At 41.2% G+C, this 24,331-nt stretch overlaps 1 protein-coding gene across 2 annotated transcripts in view; it reads left to right on the top strand.

The window, feature by feature from the left end:
- gabbr2 (gamma-aminobutyric acid (GABA) B receptor, 2) overlaps positions 1-24,331 on the top strand; it is a 1,055,299-nt gene that overhangs the window by 299,300 nt on the left and 731,668 nt on the right. For both annotated transcript variants that reach the window (XM_072253441.1, XM_072253440.1), the window contains exon 2: positions 3,950-4,087. In XM_072253441.1, coding sequence (XP_072109542.1) covers positions 3,950-4,087 — 138 coding nt within the window. The remainder of the gene's footprint in view (positions 1-3,949; positions 4,088-24,331) is intronic.

Here is a 24,331-nt window from a genome sequence, read left to right as displayed (position 1 = left end):
CTGTGGATGAGAACGAGATTCCCAGATGGTATGTTGCCCCCCAGGTGCCAGGCTCAGGACCTCTTGGATTGTGTCCTCAGCATTCTTAAGTGGGAGGGTGAACAGCCAGAGGTTGTGGTCCATGTAAGTACCAATGACATGGGTAGGTTGAGTGATGAGGTTCTACAGAAGGAGTTCAGGGGGTTGCATGCTAAGTTAAAGGGCAGGACCTCTGGGGTTGTGATCTCTGGATTGCTCCCTCTGCCATATGCTAATGAGGAAGATTATACAGTTTAATACATGGCTAAGGAATTGATGTATGAGGAATGGCATAAGATTTTTGGGTCACTGGGCTCTTTTCCAGGGAAGGTGGGACCTGTGCAGAAGGCTTTAACCTGAACTGGAGTTGGGGGGACTAATATCCCAGCAGGAAGGTTTCTTACTGCTGCACGGTGGGATTTAAACTAGAGTTGCAGGGGGATAGGAACCAGAGTGTCAGAACAGTTAGTGGAGAGGTTGTGGAGGCAGATGTATGGTGCGACTAGTGTCCAGAGCTGTGTGTATTTCAATGCAAGGAAATATCGTAGGAAAGGCAGATGATAGTGCTAAAGATAAGGTAGCTGGCTTACAAACAGAGGCAATGGGTAATTAGGAGAGGCTGCTGATCGGGCAAATTGCAGTCAACAGGTAAGTTGCAACGTAAAAGGTGGACGGATTCGAAAAGCGTGAATAAAGGACTGAAGGTGTTATATCTGAATGTGCACAATATATCGAATAAGATAGGTAAACTTGCAGCTCAGTTACAGATTGGCAAGAATGATGTTATAGTCATCACTGAATCATAGCTGAAAGAAGATTATGGCTGGGAGCTCAGTGTCCAAGAATACACATTATGTCGAAAGGAAAGGCAGGAAGGCAGATGGGGTGGTGTTGTTCTGTTGGTAAAGCATAAAATCGAATTGTTAGAAAGAAGTGACCTAGGGTCGGAGGGTGTTGAATCATTTGGTTAGAGCTAAGGAACTGCAAGTGTAAGAGGACCCTGATGGGAGATGTATACAGACCTCCAAACAGTAGTAAGGATGTGGCTTATAAATTACAATGGGAGATAGAAAATGCATGCCAAGAGGGCAAATGTTACAATAGTCATGGGGGATTTCAATATGCAGGTATGTTGGGAAGATCAGGTTTGTGCTGGATTCCAAGAGGGGGAATTTCTAGAATGCCTATGAGCTGGCTTTTTAGAGCAGTGCATGGTTGAGCCCACTAGGGTTTCAGCTATTCTTGACTGGGTGTTGTGCAATGAACCAGAATTGGTTGAAGAGCTTAAGGTAAAAGAACTCTAATGAGAAAGTGATCATAATATGATCAAATTCACCCAGAAATTTGAGAAGGAGAAGCTAAAGTCAGATGTATCAGTATTACAGTGGAGTAAAGGGAATTACAAAGCCACGAGAGGGGAGTTGGCCAGAGTTGATTGGAAAAGACCACTGGCAGGGATGACGGCAGAACAGCAATGGCTGGAAATTCTGGAAGCAATTTAGAAGGCACAGGATATATACATCCCATAGAGGAAGAAGTTTTCTAAAGACAGGTGGATATCGGACAGTTGGAAAACAATGCTGGTGAGTTAGTAATGGGGGACAACAAAATACAGATGAACTGAATAAGTATTTTGCATCAGTCTTCACTGTGGAAGACACTAGCAATATGGCAGAAATTCCAGGTGTCCGGGAACATGAAGTCTGTGAAGTTACCATAGCTAGAGAGAAGGTTCTTGGGAATTTGAAAGGTTTGGAGGTAGATAAGTCACCTGGACCAGATGGTGTACACCTCATAGTTCTAGGAGGGGTGGCTGAAGAGATTGTGGAGGCATTAGTAACAGTCTTAATGGTCATTCAAGAATCGCCAGATTCAGGAATAGTTCAGGAAGATTGGAAAATTGCAAATGTTACTCTATTCTTCAAGAAGGGAGAGAGGCAGAAGAAAGAAAATTATTGTGAGTGTGATGGAGAGCACTTGGTAAATGGACACCTTATGCACAGCATTCACTCACACACAAAATTTTCTTGTTGCAATGAGTGTACACACTTCAATGCCTTCCCAGGTATATTCTCATAAATAACCCACTGTCCCCCTCCCCTGCATTGCTGTGCGCATTCAGGGTCAAGCATCAAAGTTTAATTTAATTTGTTCTTTATTTGTTGTTAACAGTGGGTGTGCGATGGTGTTGAGAGTTCTGCTGTTTCATTGCTGGGGCCTAGACCGAGCGGATGACTTAGGTTGGCCTTATGGAGCCTTTCCCACCACACATGCTGGAATATTCCATTTCATTAGTAATGGAGATGTGTAAATGTGTGTATATTGTTTGAACACTGTATGTAAGGCAGATACTTCTGTTTATTTTGTAATATGATTGTAACTACATTGTGGGGTGCATCATATTCCACTTTATGTGTAGTTTTAAGTTACCTTTGTGGGTAATTAACGATGCTATGTCCTGGTGCTTAAACAAAAGGAGCCCATGACCCTCAGTAGGAGAGAGAGATAGGGACTGCCAGGAATTCACACTGGACAAGAATAAGTACAGAGTTATTATTGTGTTTTCTTATCAATATCATTTTGTAAATATTGGTAAATTTCTTTTCACTATTTTCACTCACTTTATAACTTTGATTTTTGACACACCTAATAAACACTCTTGCACAAAAGTGCTAAGTGACTCCAGTCATTTTTTTTTCCTTTGGTCGTAAACCTCACTGAGCTTGGCTGAAGCAACTTTTAATCATCCTGACCACCTGACATGAACTTACAACTCAAATTTTGTTTCAAGATTCAAGGCTCAATCTATTATTTATAACCACATGGAGCATTTGAAAGCATGCTGCGTTTCTTCCACAGTACCTGTTATGAAGGGAAAGAATATAGAATTTAGATTTCTGGGGAAGGTGCAATGCAATGTCACATGGTGATCAAGAAAATCATCAGAAGAACTTTTCTGCATTATTGACAAATAAAATGAACTGTCTGAAATATATATAAAGTCGATGTGATTTTAAAAGAAAATCAAATGTAATCTTATTTCTTATTTTTGGGGAATTGTATTCCCATGACGATTTGAAATTTCCCATTTACTTGGATAAATAAAGCTATTCAAGTGTTGTTCTTTTCTCTATAGAAAGCAGAATTTTCTCTCATTTATTTAACAGTGATACCTTGTGGATCTGATTTTTTGTTTAGTGAAGGACTGATTTGGTACTTGCACACTCATTGGCTGAAATATTATCCATTTAGAAGAAGAATAGCTGTCTGCTCTGCCAGATGTCTGTGTGGTCCATCACTCTTAATTCCCAGTACATATACCCATAGAAAAATAGGTCACGTATCCAGTGGCCTTTTTGCACAAGCCTAAAGTAATTTTAGCCTTTCAAACTCTGCTGTGAAAATCTGCAGCAAAACCTGACACCATGAGTTCTGGAAAGGGATTAGTGACCACTTCAACCAAGTGGATTTACAATATTTATGGCTCATATGTTGAGTGAGGTAAACTTGACAAAGCATTGACATGATGACCTGATTTGTTTACTCTTCAACTTTTATTGCAAGCAGTATAACTAATCTAATAGCTCCCAACTAGAATTAAATATCATCAGCACATTGATGCATCTCTCTGAAATGCTGTCAGAAGTTCCTTATCACCAGATAAGGCACCATGCTAATTTTTTTTGTTTTAATAAAATTATACTTTGTTAAACTGTACTCTTGAATATGGCAAAAAAGAGAGCTTGAAAATGTATACAATGCAGGCAGGTCTCACAGCTACTAAGATGAAAACTTGTCTTCAGTATATATTAGCCAAATGGTTTATACTTAAGAAACAGTATTAAACTTTTCTTCATACATTGTTTTTAAATAGTGACAAAATTATTACTACCCTTTAGCATTAATATGATGCACTTTCTATTTATTTCAGTGTGATAACGCTAAAGGGCTCAAAGCCTTCTTTGATGGCATCAAATTTGGACCTAAGCACTTGATGATCTTTGGTGGAGTGTGCCCTTCTATTACGTCCATCATTGCTGAATCATTGAAAGAATGGAATCTGGTACAGGTAAGACATGCCACTATTAACTAATGAAGCTATGGCACCTTGTAGATCAATTTGCCTGTCTTTAATTGCCTGTACGATATTGTCTTGCTTTTTAATTAAGTTCTCTGAGTGAACAAAAGTAAACAGCTACAAATTATACTGACCAAGAATAAAATTTTCAAAAAAGAGGAGATACTGGATGGCTGCTCTTTGTATTGCTGTACGGACAAGATGTTATTTTACGATAGATGCATAAGTTATTTAGTTTCTTTTGAAAAGATAATGGTGGTAATGTATATTAAATACATCACATTCCTCAGCTGCATAGTTCTGTAAAGTAGTTGAGTTTTATATTTGCACACAGTACACTTAAAGTGTTACAAGATACAGTGCATTATAAAAGTATTCAGCTCCCAACCCTTTGTTCAGATAAATGAGTATTAGGGCCATGGATTTTGGTCACTTTAACTGAGAATTTTCATTTGCGAATAACATCCTCCCTTTTTTCACAGTAGGATCCCCAAAAAACATGAAAAAACTAAAAATTCAAACAGTGAAATGTCATCAGTTCAAAAGTATTCATCCCCCTTTACTCAGTTCTTAGTTGAACCACCTCTGTCAACTATTATAGTGAGAAGTCTTTTTGGATAAGTCTCTATTAGCTTTGGACAATATGATGGAGCAAGATCTGCCCATTCCTCCTTGCAAAATTGCTCAAGCTGTGCCAGATTAGATTGGGAGCAGCTGTGGACAGCAGTCTTTAGGACTTGCCAGAAATGTTCGATTGGGCTAAGGTCAGGAACCTGACTGGGCCATTCAAGGACATTAATTTTCTTCATTTGAAGCCACTCCATGGTTGCTCTGACAGTGTGCTAGTTGTTGTTCTGCTGAAAGATAAACTTCCTCCTCAGTTTAAACCTTCTGGCAGAGGCTATCAGGTTTTTATCCAGGATCCCTCTGTATTTAGCAGCATTCATCTTCTCATCAATCCTGACCAGATTCCCAGTCCCTGCTGCTGAAAAGTATCCCCATAGCATGATACTACCCCCACCATACTTTAGAGTAAGGATGATGTTATCTGGCTGATGCCCAGTATTAGATTTATGCCATGTGTACTGCATAGAGTTGAGCCCAGAAAGTTCCACTTCAATCTCACCAAACCTCGAGACCTTCTTCCACATCCTTACAGTAAGTGAAGCTTTTCTTTATGGGCAATGATATGCTTTTATTTTTAGCCAGAGCTTCTTTGTTGCCACTCTTCCATAAATACCCTTTTTGTGCAAGGCTTTAGAGATTGTGGAGCCATGAACTTCATCTCCAGTTGCAGCCATTGACTTCTGCAGCTCACTCAGAGTGACTGTTGGCACCACAGTGACCTCTCTTGCAAGTGCCATTCATCTGTGCAGCCAGGTTTAGAGGGGTGGCCTGACCTAGGCCGTGTGGCTGTGGCCTCACAATGGACTGCACTGACATCCGACGTATGTTCAGTGCCTTTGACATGGTCTTGTACCCTTCTCCAGATGTGTGCTTCTCTGCTATCATTCCCCTGACTTGTCTTGAATACTCTCTGGTCTTCATTTTTGTTTGGTCTGTTGAAAATCTACCATACCATGAGACCTTACAAAGAGATGGGGGATTTATTTTTTTGTCACCCAAACAGGGACTTTCTAGTTTTGCACAGCTCAGTTTTAATGTAGGTTGCACATTTCACACTTCTGACTTCGGCCATTTTGGTGTAAGTTAAGTGCATGGTCTGCTGCTTCTCATTGTTCCGTCCTAAGGTTGCTCGGTACTTTGCGTTAAAACTGTAATGCACATACACATGACTGGAAAGATGCAGAGGGGACTGGAAATCTATTTTAGTGGATATTGTTGGGGGTGGTAGCTTTTAAGGAGTTATTTATTCCAGGTTTTTTTTTCGGGGGATCTGCCATAAATGCTGAAGCAAATTGTCCTTGATATCTACTTTGTCTATTAGTTTGAATTCAGTCTTCAAATGTGACAAGCCATTCTTAATCCATATTACTCTGCTTACAATGCTTTCTTTAAACTAGTTTTACAACGGCTTTAGTATTGTAAAATACTGACACTTCTAATTACAGTTTAATTTTAGACATTTCTTCTCCAGGGCATCTTGCATTCAAAGTTTGAGTAGTATTTCCCCTTAACTAGGTTCTTTCCATGAATACTGCAAACGTCTCTCCTTTATTGATGCATTTTTTCTCAAAAAGCCCCACACACTCTCAATATACAGTGGTATGAGGATATTTCTCATTGACTGCAGAGTTCAATGTAACAAATGATTGTACTTCATTGATAACCCAATTTGCGAACTGCCCTAGTTAAATGAGCATCCTGTGTTGATGAATATTATTTCAGCACATGATAGTAACAAGAAAGGTCGAAAAACTCACAACAGTCTTCAGCTAAGAGTGCTGCCTTCTGGCTTCTAACTATCACAGAAACCCATCTTCAGTTCAATTTACTGAGCATATCAAGAAATGCCTGAGCACACAGGATCCAGCAAATGTAATAGGATCTGACAGTATCCCCAACAAAGTGCTGAAGTCTCCTGCTCTGGAGTTAGGCTGAGTGTTTGTCATGTTTTCATATGTCTACAGCCATGACACTGGCATCTTCCTGACAGCAGAGAATTGTCCACGTGTTCTGTTCGCCAAAAGATTTCAAGTCAGTTCAAATTGTTCACTGGCAAGAGTCATGCTTCCTACAAAAAAAAAGATTAATTGTTGAGCTAATTATCTTAGTTCAAGACCATTGTTGTGGGATATTATCAGAGTGGTATTTGAGGCTGAGTGACTTTCATTCTTCATAAGGACAGAAAGGAAGCTGATTACTCATTGTTCTATGCTATTACCATCTCAGATAATTAAACCATCTCTTGTGCAGCAAGACTTCAACCGTGTTCAACCTTATTCAACCCTGTGGTCTAATGTGGCAAGTAACATCAGTGACACTCAAGCTCAGAAATGGCCATCTCCAGCAAAACAAGTTTTTGATACCATTCGACATTGCCATTATTAAATTCTACAGCAACAATGTGTTGAGGAATTGAGGTGGTTAATGTGAATATTCAGCTTTGACCACAATTGGACCAACCACTTAAATATTATATTCAGAAACTGATTATTTACGGTGGTTGACTCATTTCCCCATTCCCAGTACCCACTCACTGTTTAGAGTGCATGTTAATAGAGTGATGGAATACTCATCAACGGAGTGTAGCTTCCACAATGTTTCAAATTTGACAGTATCCAAAGGGGTCCCATTCATCACTGTAGACATTCATTTGATTCGCTGCCAGAGCGGAGTAACCGCAGCATGTCCATTCTACATGGTCCATTGCAACAGCACACCAAACATTTTTGGTACAGATTCTGAGATCTGTGCTATCTCAACGGGCAAAGAAAGCTATTGAAACATCACATCAGCTCGTGCAATTCTACCTCAGATCCACACTGTACTGAAGTGGTGGCATTTCTCTCCCTCCATTGTCACAGAGACAAAATCTTGCACTTTTATCCATGAACCAGACAATCCCAGTCACAAATGTTTCACTATTTTAGACGAAAAGATCATAAGACAAAAGAACAGAATTAGGATCGAGTCTCTGTCGCACATTCACTTATTTTCCCTGTCATACCCTTTGTCCTGCCCTCTCATAATCTTTGACACCTTTCTTTTTCAAAAACCTATTAGTCTTTACTTAAAAATACCCAAAGACTAGACAAGGCCTCCACAGCTGTCTGTGGCAATGAGTTGCATAGATTCTCCATCCTCTGTTTAAAGAAGAACCTCCTTATCTCTGTTCAAAAGGGCTTTAATTCTGAGGAGGTACCCTCTGCTCCAAAACTCTACCACTATTGGAAACATCCTCTCCACAATCACTCTATCCAGGCCTTTCAATATTGGGTTTAGAAATGTGGATCAAGTTATATATACATTTATTTTAAAAAAGGTTTCACTTGGGTAGTCCCATCCCAGTCTTATAACATTACTTAATTCATCTATTTGTCATCAGGTGAAATTCCCGAGTTAATATTCCCCGTAAAAGTAGTAATTTGGTAAAGGCATGAGTTAGTTAGTTCATTCGGATAAAATGTAACCCTTATTTTGCATCGTTTGACAACTGCTGCCTTATCAATTGTTGATCAAAATAAAAGAAGCACATCTGATTTATGCTTCCAAAATAGTTTCAATATTTGTTGGATGTAGGCTTGACTCCGTAGCCTGAGATGAGAATATTTCTTTAACACTGGGAAATTCCCAAACATTAATTGAAATGTGAAGAAACTTGGGATTTTGACATCCTGAGGGTATTAATTGCTGAATAAGCCCTTTCCTTTGTTATGTAAAAGCATGTACAACACCGGAATTGTTACTTCAGTTAACTTTTGTTCAATTTGTATGCAGATTATCATTGTTTTGTGAGAGCATTAAAACCTTCATAGAACTATTGCTATCCCATTTTTCCAAATTTCTGGCATGAATTCCTGATGAAATTATTATCCACAAATGAGTTAATGGTTATAATATCTTGATCATAAGAATTATCACATTCATTTTAATATCTTTCAGAATTAATTAACTATACACCCATTGCCTTGTGTGGCACAGTAATAGAATTACCTTTATTTCTGGTTTGTCAATATGTATTTTGCAACTTCCACATAACTTGCTGGCATGCTGTGTCTGCATGTTTTGAGTTAGTGACATCCAATGATTTCAAAAGTACTTCCTTTGTTTCCATTGTATCTTGGTCTAATAGAAATTTTGATATTCACCTCTAGCTGTTCATTCCAGCCTAAGTAATTTTAGGAGCCACGTGATTACCTCTGTAAAACCTTAGTATGCAGGATTGGTCTTATTTATTTTACTTTTATTTTTATTTTATTTTATTTCTTACATCCAAGGGAGTAAAAATCTTTACATTGAGTCTCCGTAGCAATGTACAAGCAATAAAAGGGGAAATGTGAGAGAATATTGCTCAAACACTAAGCTTGCGTACAGAATTGTTTTCTATAGATGTACAGTCAGATACACAATCAGATCAATGTACAGTCAGATGTGCAATCAGATCAATGGGTATTGATGAATCTGATGGCCTGGTGAAAGAAGCTGTCCCGGAGCCTGGTAGACCTGGCCTTAATGCTGCGGTGTCGTTTGCCAGATAGTAGCAGCTGAAACAGTTTGTGGTTGGGATGGTTGGAGTTCCTGATGATCCTCCGGGCCCTTTCTATGCACCTGCTGCTGCAAATGTCCTGAGTAGAGGAAAGTTCACATCCACAGATGTGCTGGCCTGTCCGCCCCACTCTCTGTGATTGAGGGTAGTACAATTCCCGTACCAGGCAGTGACACAGCCAGTCTGGATGTTCTCGATGGCGTCCCTGCAGAAAGTCCTGAGGACTTGGGGGCTCATGCTGAACTTCTTCAGCCGTCTGAGGTGAAATAAGTGCTGTTGCGCTTTTCTCACCACACAGCTGGTATGTACAGTCCAGGTGAGATCCTGTTTGATATGTATACCGGGGAGCTTGAAACTGCTCACTCTCTCAACTACAGTCCCTTTGTTGTCAATGATGGCTAGCCTGTCTCCGTTCCTCCTGTAATCCACGATCAGCTCCTTCATTTTTTCAACATTGAGTGAGAGGTTGTTTTCTTGGCACCTCTGCGTTGATTTCTCCTCTGTGGGCTGTCTCATCATTGTTGGAAATAAGGCCTATCAATGTTCTGTCATCTGCACATTTGATCAGCAGATTGGAGCTGTGCATGACAACACAGTCGTGAGTATATAGGGAGAAGAGGACACAGCCTTGTGGGGCTCCTGTGCTGAGGGTCAGAGGTGAAGGTGTCCATCCTTACCACCAGCTGGCGATTCGACAGGAAGTCCAGGATCCAGCTACATAAGGCAGGGTGCAGGCTGAGGTCTCTGAGCTTCTTGTCATGCCTGGGGAGAATTATGGTATTGAATGCTGAACTGTAGTCCGAGTACAGCATTTTAATGTAAGCATCCCTGTTCTCCAGGTGAGTGAGGACGGTGTGTTGAGCTATGCCTGTGGCATTGTCTGTCGATCGGTTGTGGCGGTAGGCGAGTTATAAGGGGTCCAGTGTGGGTGGCAGCAAGCTGCAGATGTAGTCCTTGACCAGCCTCTCAAAGCATTTGCTTATGATTGAGGTGAGTGCGACAGGACGTCAATCAGTCAGACATGTTACCTTGGTTTTCTTTGCTACAGGAACAATAGTGGATGTTTTGAAGCAGGAAGGCACTACACACCGGGAGAGGGAGAGATCAGAAATGTCTGTAAACACACCAGGTCAGCTGTGCTGTGCACACTTTGAGTACTCGCCCTGGGATGCCGTCCGGCCCTGCTGCCTTGTGGCTGTTGACAAGTTGAAATAGCTTAAGTACCTCAGCTTTGGAGATGACCAAGGTGCAGGTCTCATCGGCGGCTCTCCTCGGGGGTCGAGAAAGCAGACAATATATGCCTTTCTACATGATAACATGTGAATGCCTCCCACATTAAATCCACCTTTATTTTCCCTCACCTACATTTTTTACACAGGTAATAAGTGTTTTTAGTCCCCTTTAAAAGACACCTTAAAAAGTATCTTTAAAAAAGCAAAGAAATCTTGACCAGCTATCTTAAATTGCTGACAGAAAGTAAATGTCAAATTCACTCTGAGTGCATTGAGATCTTCATAGCTTTATGCATCCACTCAAACTGAACGTTGGACTGTTTATTTATACTGCACACACTCTTAGATTCATAGTCACTTGTTTTTTAATAATTTTCTATCAAGAACTCAAGAGCATATTAGTAATAAATGTTGAAATAAACTATATTCCAAAATTTTGACTAAAATGGAATTGGCAATTGGAAAGGCACACCAAGTGTGTGGGAGTGGGGTGTAGGGAAAATGTAGTGCTGTCACAGGATTGTATATAGAGCAGCAATGGACAACCACTATATCATTGAGCTAAAGGCCTCTCCACTGTTCATTCAGACATTTGCAGAACAAGCTGAGGAAAAATCCTAGTTTACCGGTCCAGGACTCTGGGGAAGAGGCTGAGGAATGTCTTGATAGAAGTATTTAAAATGATGAGAGATATAGATAGGGTATACTGTCAGAGTTTTTTTCCCAAGAGTGGAATGGTCAAATATTGGTGGGCATTGGTTTAAGGTGAGATGGAGAAAGTTTAAAGGAAATTTACGTGGTATTATTTCTATACAGAAAACAGGCGCTTCCACACACTGCATGGGGAGGTGGTTGAAGCATACAATGGTAATGTTTATGAAGCACTTAAACAGGAACATGAACAGGCAGGGAATTGAGGAATATAAACATGTGCAAGCAGATATGCATTTTAGATTGTCATCTTGGTTAGTGCAGATATTATGGGCCAAAGGACCCTGTCCCTGTGCTTTACTTTTCTGTGGGCTAGGAGGATGGAATGGTGTCATGGTATCATTGTTTTGGTGGAGTGGTTCACAACTGCACTGCAAAGTGGCTTAAAGATATGATCATACAAGACCTCCAATGTCTTCAGGCCTCCGTCTCAATTAGTGGCTGTGCTGCCACATGCATCAACACCAATCGGAAGAGGTATGTTGAGGTGCACGCTCCAGATGTTGTGTCCGCAGTTTTAGTGCCCTATCAAAACCGATGACACCTTCATCAACACAAGTTGTTAACAGAATCAGAATCAGGTTTAATATCACTGGTATTTATATCACAACATTTGTTGTTTTGTGGCAGCAGTACAGTGCAAATTTATAATAAATGAAAACTATAGGAGCAGAATTATGCCATTTGGCCCATCAAGTCTGCTCTGTCTTTCAACCATGGCTGATCCTTTTTCTCCCCTCCTCAGCCCCACTCCCCTGCCTTCTCTGCATAACCTTTGATGCCTCATCCAATCAAGAACCTATCAAGCTGTGCCTTGAATACATCCAAAGACCAGGCCTCCATGGCTGCCTGTGGTAACAAATTCCACAAGTTCACCACCCTCTGGCTAAAGAAATTTCTCTGCATCTCTGTTTTAAATGGACTTCCCTCTATCCCAAGGCTGTGGCCTTTTGTCCTAGACTTCCTCCACCATGGGAAACATCCTTTCCATATATACTCTGTCTAGCCTTTCAATATTCGAAAGGTTTCAATGAAATCCCCCCTCATCTTTCTAAATTCCAACAAGTACAGACCCAGAGCTATCAAACTTTCCTTGTATGATAACCCTTTCATTCCCGCAATCATCCTTGAGAACCTCCTCTGATCCCTCTCCAATGTCAGTATATCTTTTCTTAGATGAGGAACCCAAAACTGTTCACAATACTCAAGGTGAAGCCTCGCCTTATAAAGCCTCAGCATCATACTCCTGCTCTTGTATTCTAAACCTCTTGAAATGAATGCTAACATTGCATTTGCCTTCCTCACCACTAACTCCACCTGCAAGCTAACCTTTAGGGTGGGCTGCACAATGACTCCCAAGTCCCTTTGCATCTCAGATTTTTGAATTTTCTCCCCTTTTAGAAAATAGTCTGCACATGTATTTCTTCTACCAAAGCGCATGACTATATGGACAAGAAATTTTTGACAATGAATAGTTTGGCAAGATCCACATGAGTCCTCAACCAGGGCAATTCCCATGGATGGAGAGGCACTGCTCTTGGCATCTTCTGTAAAACTGCCATCATGTGTTTCTCATTTACATACAGGGCAAATGGTTTACCTGTGTCAGGAATTCTTAATGCAGGTGCAGTACACAAAGCCACCTTTAAAGTTTGAAATGCTTCCATTTGTTCTTCATTAAGAGTCACAGGGTCATCTGAGCACTTATTCTCTTTCAGCAGATAGCTGAGTGATTGAACAGTAGTTAATGAATCTGCCACTAGCTTGTCAATACATTGATTAACAATGGGTTCATTTTCAGTCCTGTGTGTCTTCACTTTCTTGGTCTTTATTGGAGCAAGCTGTGATATTGCTGTCCTGTCCTGATGAAGGGTCTCAGTCCAAAATGTTGACTGTTCATTCTTTTCCATTGATGATATCTGGCCTGCTGCATTCTTCCAGGATTTCCAGCATCTGCAGATTTTCTTGTGTTTGTTGTCAATCTTATTGTTTCAGCACTGTCAAATTCACTTGAGTGGCTAGGGGCCACTGTGAAGCCCACGCCATGTCCATCCTGTAATTCTTTGGAATTCAGATGGTATGACTATCTCGGAGGACTGTTTGATGCAGGTTGTAATTCTACAGAGTTCGTACGGTGGCACTGTGCAGGGATACTGATGTGAGCGGTAACTCTTTCACCTAGCTTCAGAAATAGATGTTTCTCTGAGAAGAACACCATCAGTGCTAGTGTCACTGGCAGCATCTCTGGAAGCATCAGTAGCAGGACTGCCCCCTTGAAGTCATGGCTTCATTTTTCCATCTTGTTTCAGTTCACTTTGAAACACCATATATTGCACATTGACTGGATTTCTGTGCTGTTTATTTGCTCAGGTGGTTTAGTCTTTTTACTGACTCTATCATGTTTTTTTGTCATATATCGCAAGTTTCACTTTTCTTTCCATTAGTAAAAAAACTTTACTCACCCTGTTAATTCCTTCACTCACTCGCACATTTGATCAAACCAGCTACATGGTCTTTATCTCTAAATCAATAGCAGCCATACTTCCAGAATACTCATTCCATACTTCCACAATATTGTCTAGGTGTCAGTAGATGGTATTGATGGTATATTTTGTCTGGACTTTTTAAAAACAATCTTATTAAACTTAAACATTTCATTTATCTAACAGCTCTAACTAAGCTTTACGACTTTGGTCATTGTTTTGATCGATCTTAGTTTGTAAGTACGTTTTATTACTTTGACCGCAATCTTGAAATTTTAACAGTTTGCAGCCAAATTTTTAAAAGGTTCTCCTGCAACCTGAACTTAATTCTTTTTTCCTCACGCTCCACTAGCTTGCACATACTTAAGTGTCTCTCACACATTCTACTGGTTGGCACAATTTTTTTGTCTTTTTATCCATGCTCCACTGCTTGTATGAATTTCATTTTTCTCACACACTCCACTGGCTTGCAAGTATTTAATTTTTTTTTATCTATGTTCCGCTACTTGTACAAACTTAGTTCTTGGTGCTCTACCAGCTTGCATTTCTTTTTTAAATAGCAATGCAGCAGACCTCAATCCTGATTCCACTCAATCCTGATACCAGTCCAGCGTTCAAAGTCAGAACCCATCTTTTCTCACAGACAATAGAGGAACATAAGAGGAAGTTCTTAGCCCTTTTGTTTTGTGCTAAAAACTCTATTTTTTGTCTTTGAGTGTAACAAATTCAAACTTGATAATATCTTTGCTAACTATGCCAGTTATTGGATTCTGTTGTTTAAATCCAAAGTTCTTTGTGAAGTCAGGAACAAGGCATATAATTTGTTGCTTCACCCTTGTTTTATTAAGGACAAAGAGTACAGGAACTGAATAGATGGTCTTACTAGTTGAAGAAGAGAGGATCCAAAGATGGCACCTAGCAGAAAACAGCTACTTTTATACCCAGAGACAAGAAAATTCCATAAATAATAACCCAATTTGAAAATACTTATAAAATTATGTCATAAAATCAGTCAATGATAAAATAGTAACTTCTGAATGAAAGAACAAAGAAATTTCAGAATTATACATTGTATAGCCACTAGAGGCATACCAAACTGTTCATGTACATAAGACTTCTTAAAATGCAAGCAGATGATTGATTGTTAAACTGCAAAGAAAATGACAATTAAAATTAAGCAGTCCGATTAAACATGGGTGGTGGGGTGCTTAATGGTGAATGCGCCTTTCTGAGCCAGCAACTTTTGAAGATGTCCTTGGTCAAAGTTTCAAAGGTTCATTTTACTATCAAAGTATGTATGCAGAATACAATTCTGAGATTTGCCTTCTCCAGATAGCCGTGTAATTCAGAAAATCATAGAAGTAATTGAAAGAAAGGCATCAATTCCCCCTCACTATCTGCTTGGAATACACCCGCATGAAAAGAAAAAGAAACAAAAATTCACAAGCCCCAAACCCCCTCAACCCCTTCCTCGCACAAACACTGACAGATCAGAACAACAAACCCTAAACCCCTAGCCCGCCTATTGGCAACAAGAAAAAAATGGGTGAGGACACAAAAGAAACATAGACCTGAAAGAGGCCAATATGAACTAGTTAGTTTGAACTACAGTACAATCCATAAATCTCAGAATTTCGATATCATCACCAATAGCATCAGGACTCAGTGGCTTCTCTGAGGGAAGCAACACGATCTAGCAGCCCCCGAGGTAAGCAACATGAACCAGTGGCCACTCCGAGGGAAGTGACTCAAACCAGTGGCCTCTCCAGCATTCTCTCTGAGAACCACTCATTCTCCTCTTCATTTGCCTCAATGTTTCAATCTTCCACAATACTTCAATCAGCGCGAAGTATAGTCAATCATGGCCCTTCGTCTTGTCCTTGAGCCTCTCCTCGTGGTAGCTCGTATTCGTGTTTCTTTCCTGGTGTTTTCTTGGGGACAACAAAATGCTAGCTTACCCGATCAAAATGCAGACTGTAAGTCCGAGGCTCCAATGGTTTCAAAACAAAATTAAGATGAAAAGAATAAGTAGAATACATAGAAAAACTGAAATGACTGACTATTTGGAAGATGTAATCCGAAGAACTGTTGTTCGCTGGTGCCTTCTTGACCGGATGCTGGGGAGGCTAGTGACCACGATAGAGCTGGCCGAATTGGCAACTTTCTCTGGCTTTTTCTGATCCTGTGCAGTGGCCCCTCCATATGAGAACACGATGCAACCAGCTACAATGCTCTCCATTGTACATTTGTATAAATTTGCTAGTGCCTTTGGTGACATACTAAATTTCCTCAGACTCCAAATGAAATATAGTGGCTGTTGTGCCTTCTTTGTAATTGCATCGATATGTTGGGGCTGGGAAAGATCTTCATGTATTACTGATAGTTTTGCTTTAGAAATTCATTTTCATGATACACATAAATCTGTTGCACAACAGAATTTCTAGGTCAGTGTTGACAAACAAGATGTTTTCCTTGTTTGCACAAGACATTAACATTTGAAGTTCATCAACCTGTTCCTTGCACAATCTCTGTCAGTTGATGGAGCTCCTCCACCCCCACTCACAGATTTACTGGTCCCCCTGTGCAGTTTGAATTGTGTTTGACTTGGCTGTTAAGGCACTGAATATAATTCTGCTTTGGCTAGGAATGGAGAGTCTAGGTCACTGAGAGCAAGGTGGGAAATTTAGCTGTGATGTCAACTGTCTCACCATTTCAGCTTTAATACTGCTAAACCTTCATCAGTGTCAGAGCTTCAACCACATATTTCTCTCCTCTAGGCTTGAATCACTAATGCTCATTCATCACAATCAGTATTCTGTCTCCCTTGAAGTCAAATTCTGTAACTTCTCACCCACCTGGCCTACTGCCTATTCTTCCTGTCAGCAAGCCCTTAATAAGCTTCTAGTTATTCAGTGCACTGACCTTAACATCTGTGTCCTTGATTTTAAGTTAACTGTGGTCTTATTCTAACTTGCTCTTCAATCTCAAATTGGAATAATTCCTGTTGTTGTAAATATTGATTGAAGTAACTTGGTTGGAGTCCAGGTACTTGAGTATAAATTGGTTTAATACAAAATCTCTATTTATAAATTACCATTTTAGTAGAATTTGTATTAGGCCAGAGCCAACACTTCTTGGATTTGAGTTGTATACATCTTGCAGGTTAAATGTCACGCCAGATTCAGTTTATAATTGGATATCTGGTCAATCAAACAGTTTATTGGACTTTCCATTCCTGTGACAAAACAACTCATTAGAACTTCCTTGTCTGCTGTATTCGTCTGAAATATCAACTGAATTCTTTTTCTCTGAAGTCAACTACCTTACTGTGTAAAAAAAAATACAAAGTCACAAATTCCTGGGGAAAGATGCTTAGGTCAAAGAGAAATGAAATTTTCTTTGAAAAATGTATGAGAGAATTAATCTTGATTATGGAGGTAGGTGTAATAAATAATAATGTGAAATTTGTATTTGTGGGGCATCCTATTATATTACTGGGGGATCCTAAAACCTTTCACATAATCTTTGCATGGTTTCTCTTAAAATAGCATCAAGATATTTTTTATAGATTTATAATTTGATCTATACAATATGGGGAAGAGCTCTTGACCTACTTTCTCTTTTGAATAGGGACATGAATTCGCCTAAGCGAATAGTGATTGCAGTGCTCCCGTGGGAATGAGTTGGACAAATTCAGGACATTATCACCATTTTGTCCCCAGTTAGAAAGCAGCCAAAAATTGACATCTGTACTTCAATGTCAGGGATAGATATAGGGAGGATAGATTCCTGCCAACTTTTAAATTTCTTGGCAGGCATGCAAAAGTTTCATGTTGCAATTAAATGGTTGAAGGTTACATAACCTAGATTTCATTAAACACAGTCCAAATTATTTAGGAAAAAAATTATTCTAATTATGATGAGATTTCTAGATGTTAATGTAGAATTATGATGAAACTACACATTGGAACTATTGCCCAAATGTTTAGCATTTTTGAGAACAGTATTTTATGTGCCACATTTCCAGATAGCAACTCTAGTGTTATTTGTCTGTCCATAACATTCACAATCCAAATATGGAATTGTCCATCAGGCTTCAGCACATCCATGCCTAGAGAGTCTGAATGCAAAGAGCAGGTCACACTGGCCTGCACATCCTGCACACCCAGGATTGCAATCTGGGCCACAGCAAGGCTGCAATCCTCTGAGCCCCTGCCTCTGAAGATTTGATAGCCAGCAAAGCCCTTCAGCTATCTTTGTTAGCTGTCAAAATTCTGAGGTTAACCCAATAGTTAAGTGTCTTTGACATTCAGAGACATTTAAGAAGTATAATAAAATGGAAGTAGTGAATATATATAAAACATTGCAACACTTTTGTGTTGGAGGAGAGGAAAGAAAGTGAATGAAAATTTTAAAGCAAAGGAATCAGAAGTGTTAAATTAAAGAAGGAAAATTCTTTAATGAAGGTCACTTTGCTTAGGCTTTGTCTCATACACAGCACTGTAGTCCCCTTTTGACATCAATAGGATCTGGATTTAGTCAGAGCAGGGACAGTTGGAGAAAACGCCCGCAAAATTGGTGTTTGTCTTCTAAGCAGCTAAATGGCAATCTGTCAACATTAACCAATAAGTGCAAGTTGATTATCTTTGCACCAAGTGGATCTTTTTTAAAGAAAAAATGCAGGGATTTACTGTTTTCTATGATTTGGAGGTGTAATTAATTTGTTGACAGTAGTTGTAGCATCTGCCTTTTGGTAAAATAATAAATAGTTCACAGCTCCGTTTTTAGCAGTTCATTAGTATCACCATTCTAGTTGCTGAATTGTGGCTGGGATCGTATACTCCCCACCCTCCAATATACAATCTTTTGTTAATATTGCACTGTAAATTGCTGTAAATACAATGTAGATGATGAAATTAGATACATGGACTACCTGTGAATATGTGAATACCAGGGCAAATTACATATGAAAGAATAACAAAAATTGCTCAGGGCAGAATTAATTACAATCAAGTTAACTGCAGGAAAAATAACAAGGAGAAAAAGAGGAAATGAATTGAGAAACAAATGAAAAGCGAGACATCATTTATCTGACACTAAATACTTCTAGCCCCTCTTTTGGGCTAGAAAGCTCACTGTAGTATAAGAACATATATTCCATTTTTACGAAGGAACTGTTTTCTTTAGCCCTTCTTTTAGGCTAGAAAGGTTCACTGTAGTATATGAACATATATTCTGTTGCTACAAATGAACAGTTTCGTTTTACTGAAACAATTTTGTTACACCAGATTGATGCTTTAGAGGTTTTCCAGCTCATACTTGCATTGAATTGAATTGACTTTGTTACGTACGTCCTTTATGTCCATGAGGAGTAAAAATCTTTACGTTATGTTTCTGTCTAAATGTGCACTGTGCAGTTTATAGTAATTTATAATAGTCATTATAACACAGTTGTGTCAGCATGAGTTAATCAGTCTGATGGCCTGGTGGAAGAAGCTGTCCTGAAAGCCTGTTAGTCCTGGCTTTTATGCTGCGGTATCGTTTCCCGAATGGTAGCAGCTGGAATAGATTGTGGTTGGGGTGACTCGGGTCCCCATTGAACCTTCAGGCCCTTTTTGACAACCATCAGTAAGGACCCTCACAGTCCAGGACATGCCCTCTTCTCATTGCTACAATCAGGGTGGAAGTACTAGGAGCCCAATGACATACACCCTGTGTTTTAGGAACAGCTTCTTCCCCTCAGCCATCAGATTTCTGAACGGACTATGAATCCATGAACATTTCCTTACTTTTTATTGTCTTTTTGCACTACTGTTTTATATTTCTTATCCTATACACAGTATTTTTGAGTATTGCCCTGTACTATTGCCAGAAAATAACAAATTTCCCAAAGTCTGTCAGAGATAATAAGTCTGATTCTGATTCTAATTAACAATGGTCTGTGTGCAGTCTCCCAATATGCAATATGTTAGCCAGCCACACTGGCAGGTACTGAACAAGTCTATAGTGAGCAATACGCTGGAATAAAAACAATGAGATTTGCACCATCTGTGAGCGATGTGACCATCTGGTCTGCAGTGGGATCTGCCCCATTAAAGCTTGTTCCCGGTTTCTTTTAGGCTACATTTCAGATTTGAAACTATCCACATTACAATTGGGAACAGAACCATTTGTAACCTGAACAGTTTGCAAGTCGAAAATGCAGCTGCAAAGTGAGCCACAGCAGAAGATGGGTGCCACCCTGCAGCAGCTGGCAAATCCTTTCCACTGGTCTCCCAAATCCAGGGGCTGTATACAATGTGGGCATTTGTAAGCTAGGGAGGAGCTGTACTAGCCAACTTGCTGGTTCATTGCTATTTTCTCAGAGCTACTGCTTCTACTATTTGTCTAACATGAAAAAAGCCTATTTAATCCTTGGCTACTTTGCCTTTGAAGCTGGAATTGGAGGGAGAGCAGTACAGAGTGGAGGACAAGCAGGAGCCGATTTGACCACTATTCTTCATACCAGTTGGAGCTCTTGGAAGACCATAATTAGCAAAGTGCCTTACCTGCCTACTCTTGTACCTCAGCCATTCTAAAATTTGTACAGTAGAATTTTGTCAAGTAGTTCTGGGAAAGAAAGCAGCCAGTTAGACTACTGACCTTTTCTTAGTTTTTCCTGTTCTGTTTCCCTAGCTCTGCAATTAAGTTCCTTTGGGTGCCATTCAGAGGAATTCCTTTCTGAAAACTGTGTGTCTCAACAACCCTTTGTAAGCAACAAAGTAAAATTTAATGATCAGGAACACTTGAGATATCATAGTGCAAAGGTTAGAGTTTCATGCTTGGAAATGGGAAATGATGGCTGACTTGGACATGATGGGCCAAAAGGTTAGCTTCCATGCCCCAAGACATTTCAGGTCAGTCTGGATACGTTCTTGACGTGAGCTGAGTTGGACTTCTCACTGGTAGAGAGACCAAAATGGTGAAGCTGGTCTACTGATTATTTCTACTATGTTCCATTTTTGTTTTGTTTTACCAAGATGTGTCCACAAATATTTGAATATTACCTTATTAGGAACTATCCTGGAAACCCCTGTTACTCTTCTTGTGTGCCAGTTTACTTGCATAAGATACTTCCTCAACAGTTACAATGAGAAGTGCATAAGCTTGTCAAGGACATGACAATGGGTCTCAGGGATATGTTTATGGACTGAAGAAAATAAAGATAGTGCTAACACATTGACTAGAAAGGGAAACGACTTTCTGTTACTGAATGAATAATCAAGGGAGAGGTTATCTGATGAATTGTTAGTCACTCTGACCCCCACAATCCCTCAAATAAATCTTTCACCACGATTGCTCCACTTTCCACCACTCCAACGCTAATATCCAAACCCCCAAATATCCGTAACCTTCATCCACACACCCTGTCTCACCCCAACAATTAATTACAAATTGTATGATCTTACATCAAAACAGTGGTGTGCAGAAGAACATCTCTGACTGCACAACATGTCAAACCTTGACATGGATAAGCTACAGCAGCAGAAGACCATGAACATACTCTCTGTGGTCACTTTTTTAGGTACAGGAGGTACATAATAAAGTGGCCACTGAGTGTAGTTGGAGAGTTTCTGTGGTGTGTATGTGGGACAAGGTCGTCTTTGATTTGGAGCATTTCAGAGTGCTGATGATGCTTCAGCAACTAAAGAGATCTGATATGTATGACATACATGCCTGGGTAATGTATGAACATTAACAATTGGAGCTTGAAATGCACACACACACAATGCACTGGGATTTGACAGCTAGTGTTGTGTTCTGAACTCCACTGACAGCTCAAATAAAACATGCTAATTAGGTGAGACGTTAGCCGTTCCTTGGAATTTGCAAGAAGGAAATGATCAGTTTAGTTCCCCTACTTCAAGTGATACTTTAGCTCCGCAAGACCCTTGTGGTAAACCATATATATATGTTGTAACTGGGTTACCTGTCTGGACACGCCCCTCTGCTGACTGCCCCTGTGGCTCCTCCCACAGACCCTGAATAAAGGCGATTGGGCCTTGGCTCATCCTCTCAGTCCAGGGGCAGACACTCAGCATGCTGGAGGTCACATTTTACTGCTAATAAAAGCCTTTCAGTATTTACTCTACTTCCAGTCTTCCCCTCTCCATTGACACCCCCAGCCTCCCCCCTCCCCCCTCTGATCCCAGCTCTCATCCGTGCCGGGTCTTTACCATCCCCTCCGACCTTCAACTGTCGGAGGCAGAACGCTCTGTTCTCAGTAAGGGCCTCACGTTTGTTCCCCTTCGCCCACACCTCAGCGAGTTCCGTGTTCGCCACGATGCGGAACTTTTCTTCCACCGTCTCCGTCTCCGAGCCTACTTCTTCGGCAAGAACTCTTCCACCCCCACCGATGACCCCTTCTCCCGTCTTCAACCCTCCTCTTCTTCATGGACACCCCGCTCTGGTCTTCTGCCTGCTCTGGATCTCTTTATCGCTAATTGCTGACGGGACATCGACCGTCTCGACTTCACCGCACCTTGTCCCCATTCCAACCTCACTCCTTCCGAACGCTCTGCTCTCCACTCCCTCCGCACTAATCCTAACCTTATTATTAAACCCGCCGATAAGGGGGGTGCTGTTGTAGTCTGGCGTACTGACCTCTACCTTGCCGAGGCACAGCGACAACTCGCAGATACCTCCTCTTATTTACCCCTCGATCGTGACCCCACTAAGGAGCACCAGGCCATTGTCTCCCACACCATCACCGACTTTATCCGCTCAGGGGATCTCCCATCCACTGCTACCAACCTTATAGTTCCCACATCCCGCACTTCCCTTTTCTACCTCCTACCCAAGATCCACAAACCTGCCTGTCCTGGCCGACCTATTGTCTCAGCTTGCTCCTGCCCCACCGAACTCATTTCTGCATACCTCGACACTGTTTTATCACCCCTTGTTCAATCCCTTCCGACCTATGTTCGTGACACTTCTCACGCTCTTAAACTTTTCGATGATTTTAAGTTCCCTGGCCCTCACCGCTTTATTTTCACCATGGACGTCCAGTCCTTATATACTTCCATCCCCCATCAGGAAGGTCTCAAAGCTCTACACTTCTTTTTGGATTCCAGACCTAATCAGTTCCCCTCTACCACCACTCTGCTCCGTCTAGCGGAATTAGTCCTTACTCTTAATAATTTCTCCTTTGGCTCCTCCCACTTCCTCCAAACTAAAGGTGTAGCTATGGGCACCCGTATGGATCCTAGCTATGCCTGCCTTTTTGTTGGGTTTGTGGAACAATCTATGTTCCGTGCCTATTCTGGTATCTGTCCCCCACTTTTCCTTCGCTACATCGACGACTGCATTGGCGCTGCTTCCTGCACGCATGCAGAACTTGTTGACTTTATTAACTTTGCCTCCAACTTTCACCCTGTCCTCAAGTTTACCTGGTCCATTTCCGACACTTCCCTCCCCTTTCTAGATCTTTCTGTCTCTGTCTCTGGAGACAGCTTATCCACTGATGTCTACTATAAGCCTACTGACTCTCACAGCTATCTGGACTATTCCTCTTCTCACCCTGTCTCTTGCAAAAACGCCATCCCCTTCTCGCAATTCCTCCGTCTCCGCCGCATCTACTCTCAGGATGAGGCTTTTCATTCTAGGACGAGGGAGATGTCTTCATTTTTTAAAGAAAGGGGCTTCCCTTCCTCCGCTATCAACTCTGCTCTTAAATGCATCTCCCCCATTTTACGTACATCTGCTCTCACTCCATCCTCCCGCCACCCCACTAGGAATAGGGTTCCCCTGGTCCTCACCTACCACCCCACCAGCCTCCGGGTCCAACATATTATTCTCCGTAACTTCCGCCACCTCCAACGGGATCCCACCACTAAGCACATCTTTCCCTCCCCCCCCCCCCTGCATTCCGCAGGGATCGCTCCCTACACAACTCCCTTGTCCATTCGTCCCCCCCATCCCTCCCCACTGATCTCCCTCCTGGCACTTATCCGTGTAAGCGGAACAAGTGCTACACATGCCCTTACACTTCCTCCCTTACCACCATTCAGGGCCCCAAACAGTCCTTCCAGGTGAGGCAACACTTCACCTGTGAGTCGACTGGGGTGATATACTGCGTCCGGTGCTCCCGATGTGGCCTTTTATATATTGGTGAGACCCGACGCAGACTGGGAGACCGCTTTGCTGAACATCTATGCTCTGTCCGCCAGAGAAAGCAGGATCTCCCAGTGGCCACACATTTTAATTCCACATCCCATTCCCATTCTGACATGTCTATCCACGGCCTCCTCTACTGTAAAGATGAAGCCACACTCAGGTTGGAGGAACAACACCTTATATTCCGTCTGGGTAGCCTCCAAACTGATGGCATGAACATCGACTTCTCTAACTTCCGCTAGGCCCCACCTCCCCCTCGTACCCCATCTGTTACTTATTTTTATGCACACATTCTTTCTCTCACTCTCCTTTTTCTCCCTCTGTCCCTCTGAATATACCTCTTGGCCATCCTCTGGTTCCCCCCCGCTCCTTGTCTTTCTTCCTGGACCTCCTGTCCCATGATCCTCTCGTATCCCCTTTTGCCAATCACCTGTCCAGCTCTTGGCTCCATCCCTCCCCCCTCCTGTCTTCTCCTATCATTTTG

Source organism: Mobula birostris, chromosome 3 (genome assembly GCF_030028105.1).
Source record: "Mobula birostris isolate sMobBir1 chromosome 3, sMobBir1.hap1, whole genome shotgun sequence".
NCBI lineage: Eukaryota > Metazoa > Chordata > Chondrichthyes > Myliobatiformes > Myliobatidae > Mobula > Mobula birostris.
Note: the sequence above shows the minus strand (reverse complement) of the source record. Positions and strands in the feature narration are given on the sequence as shown.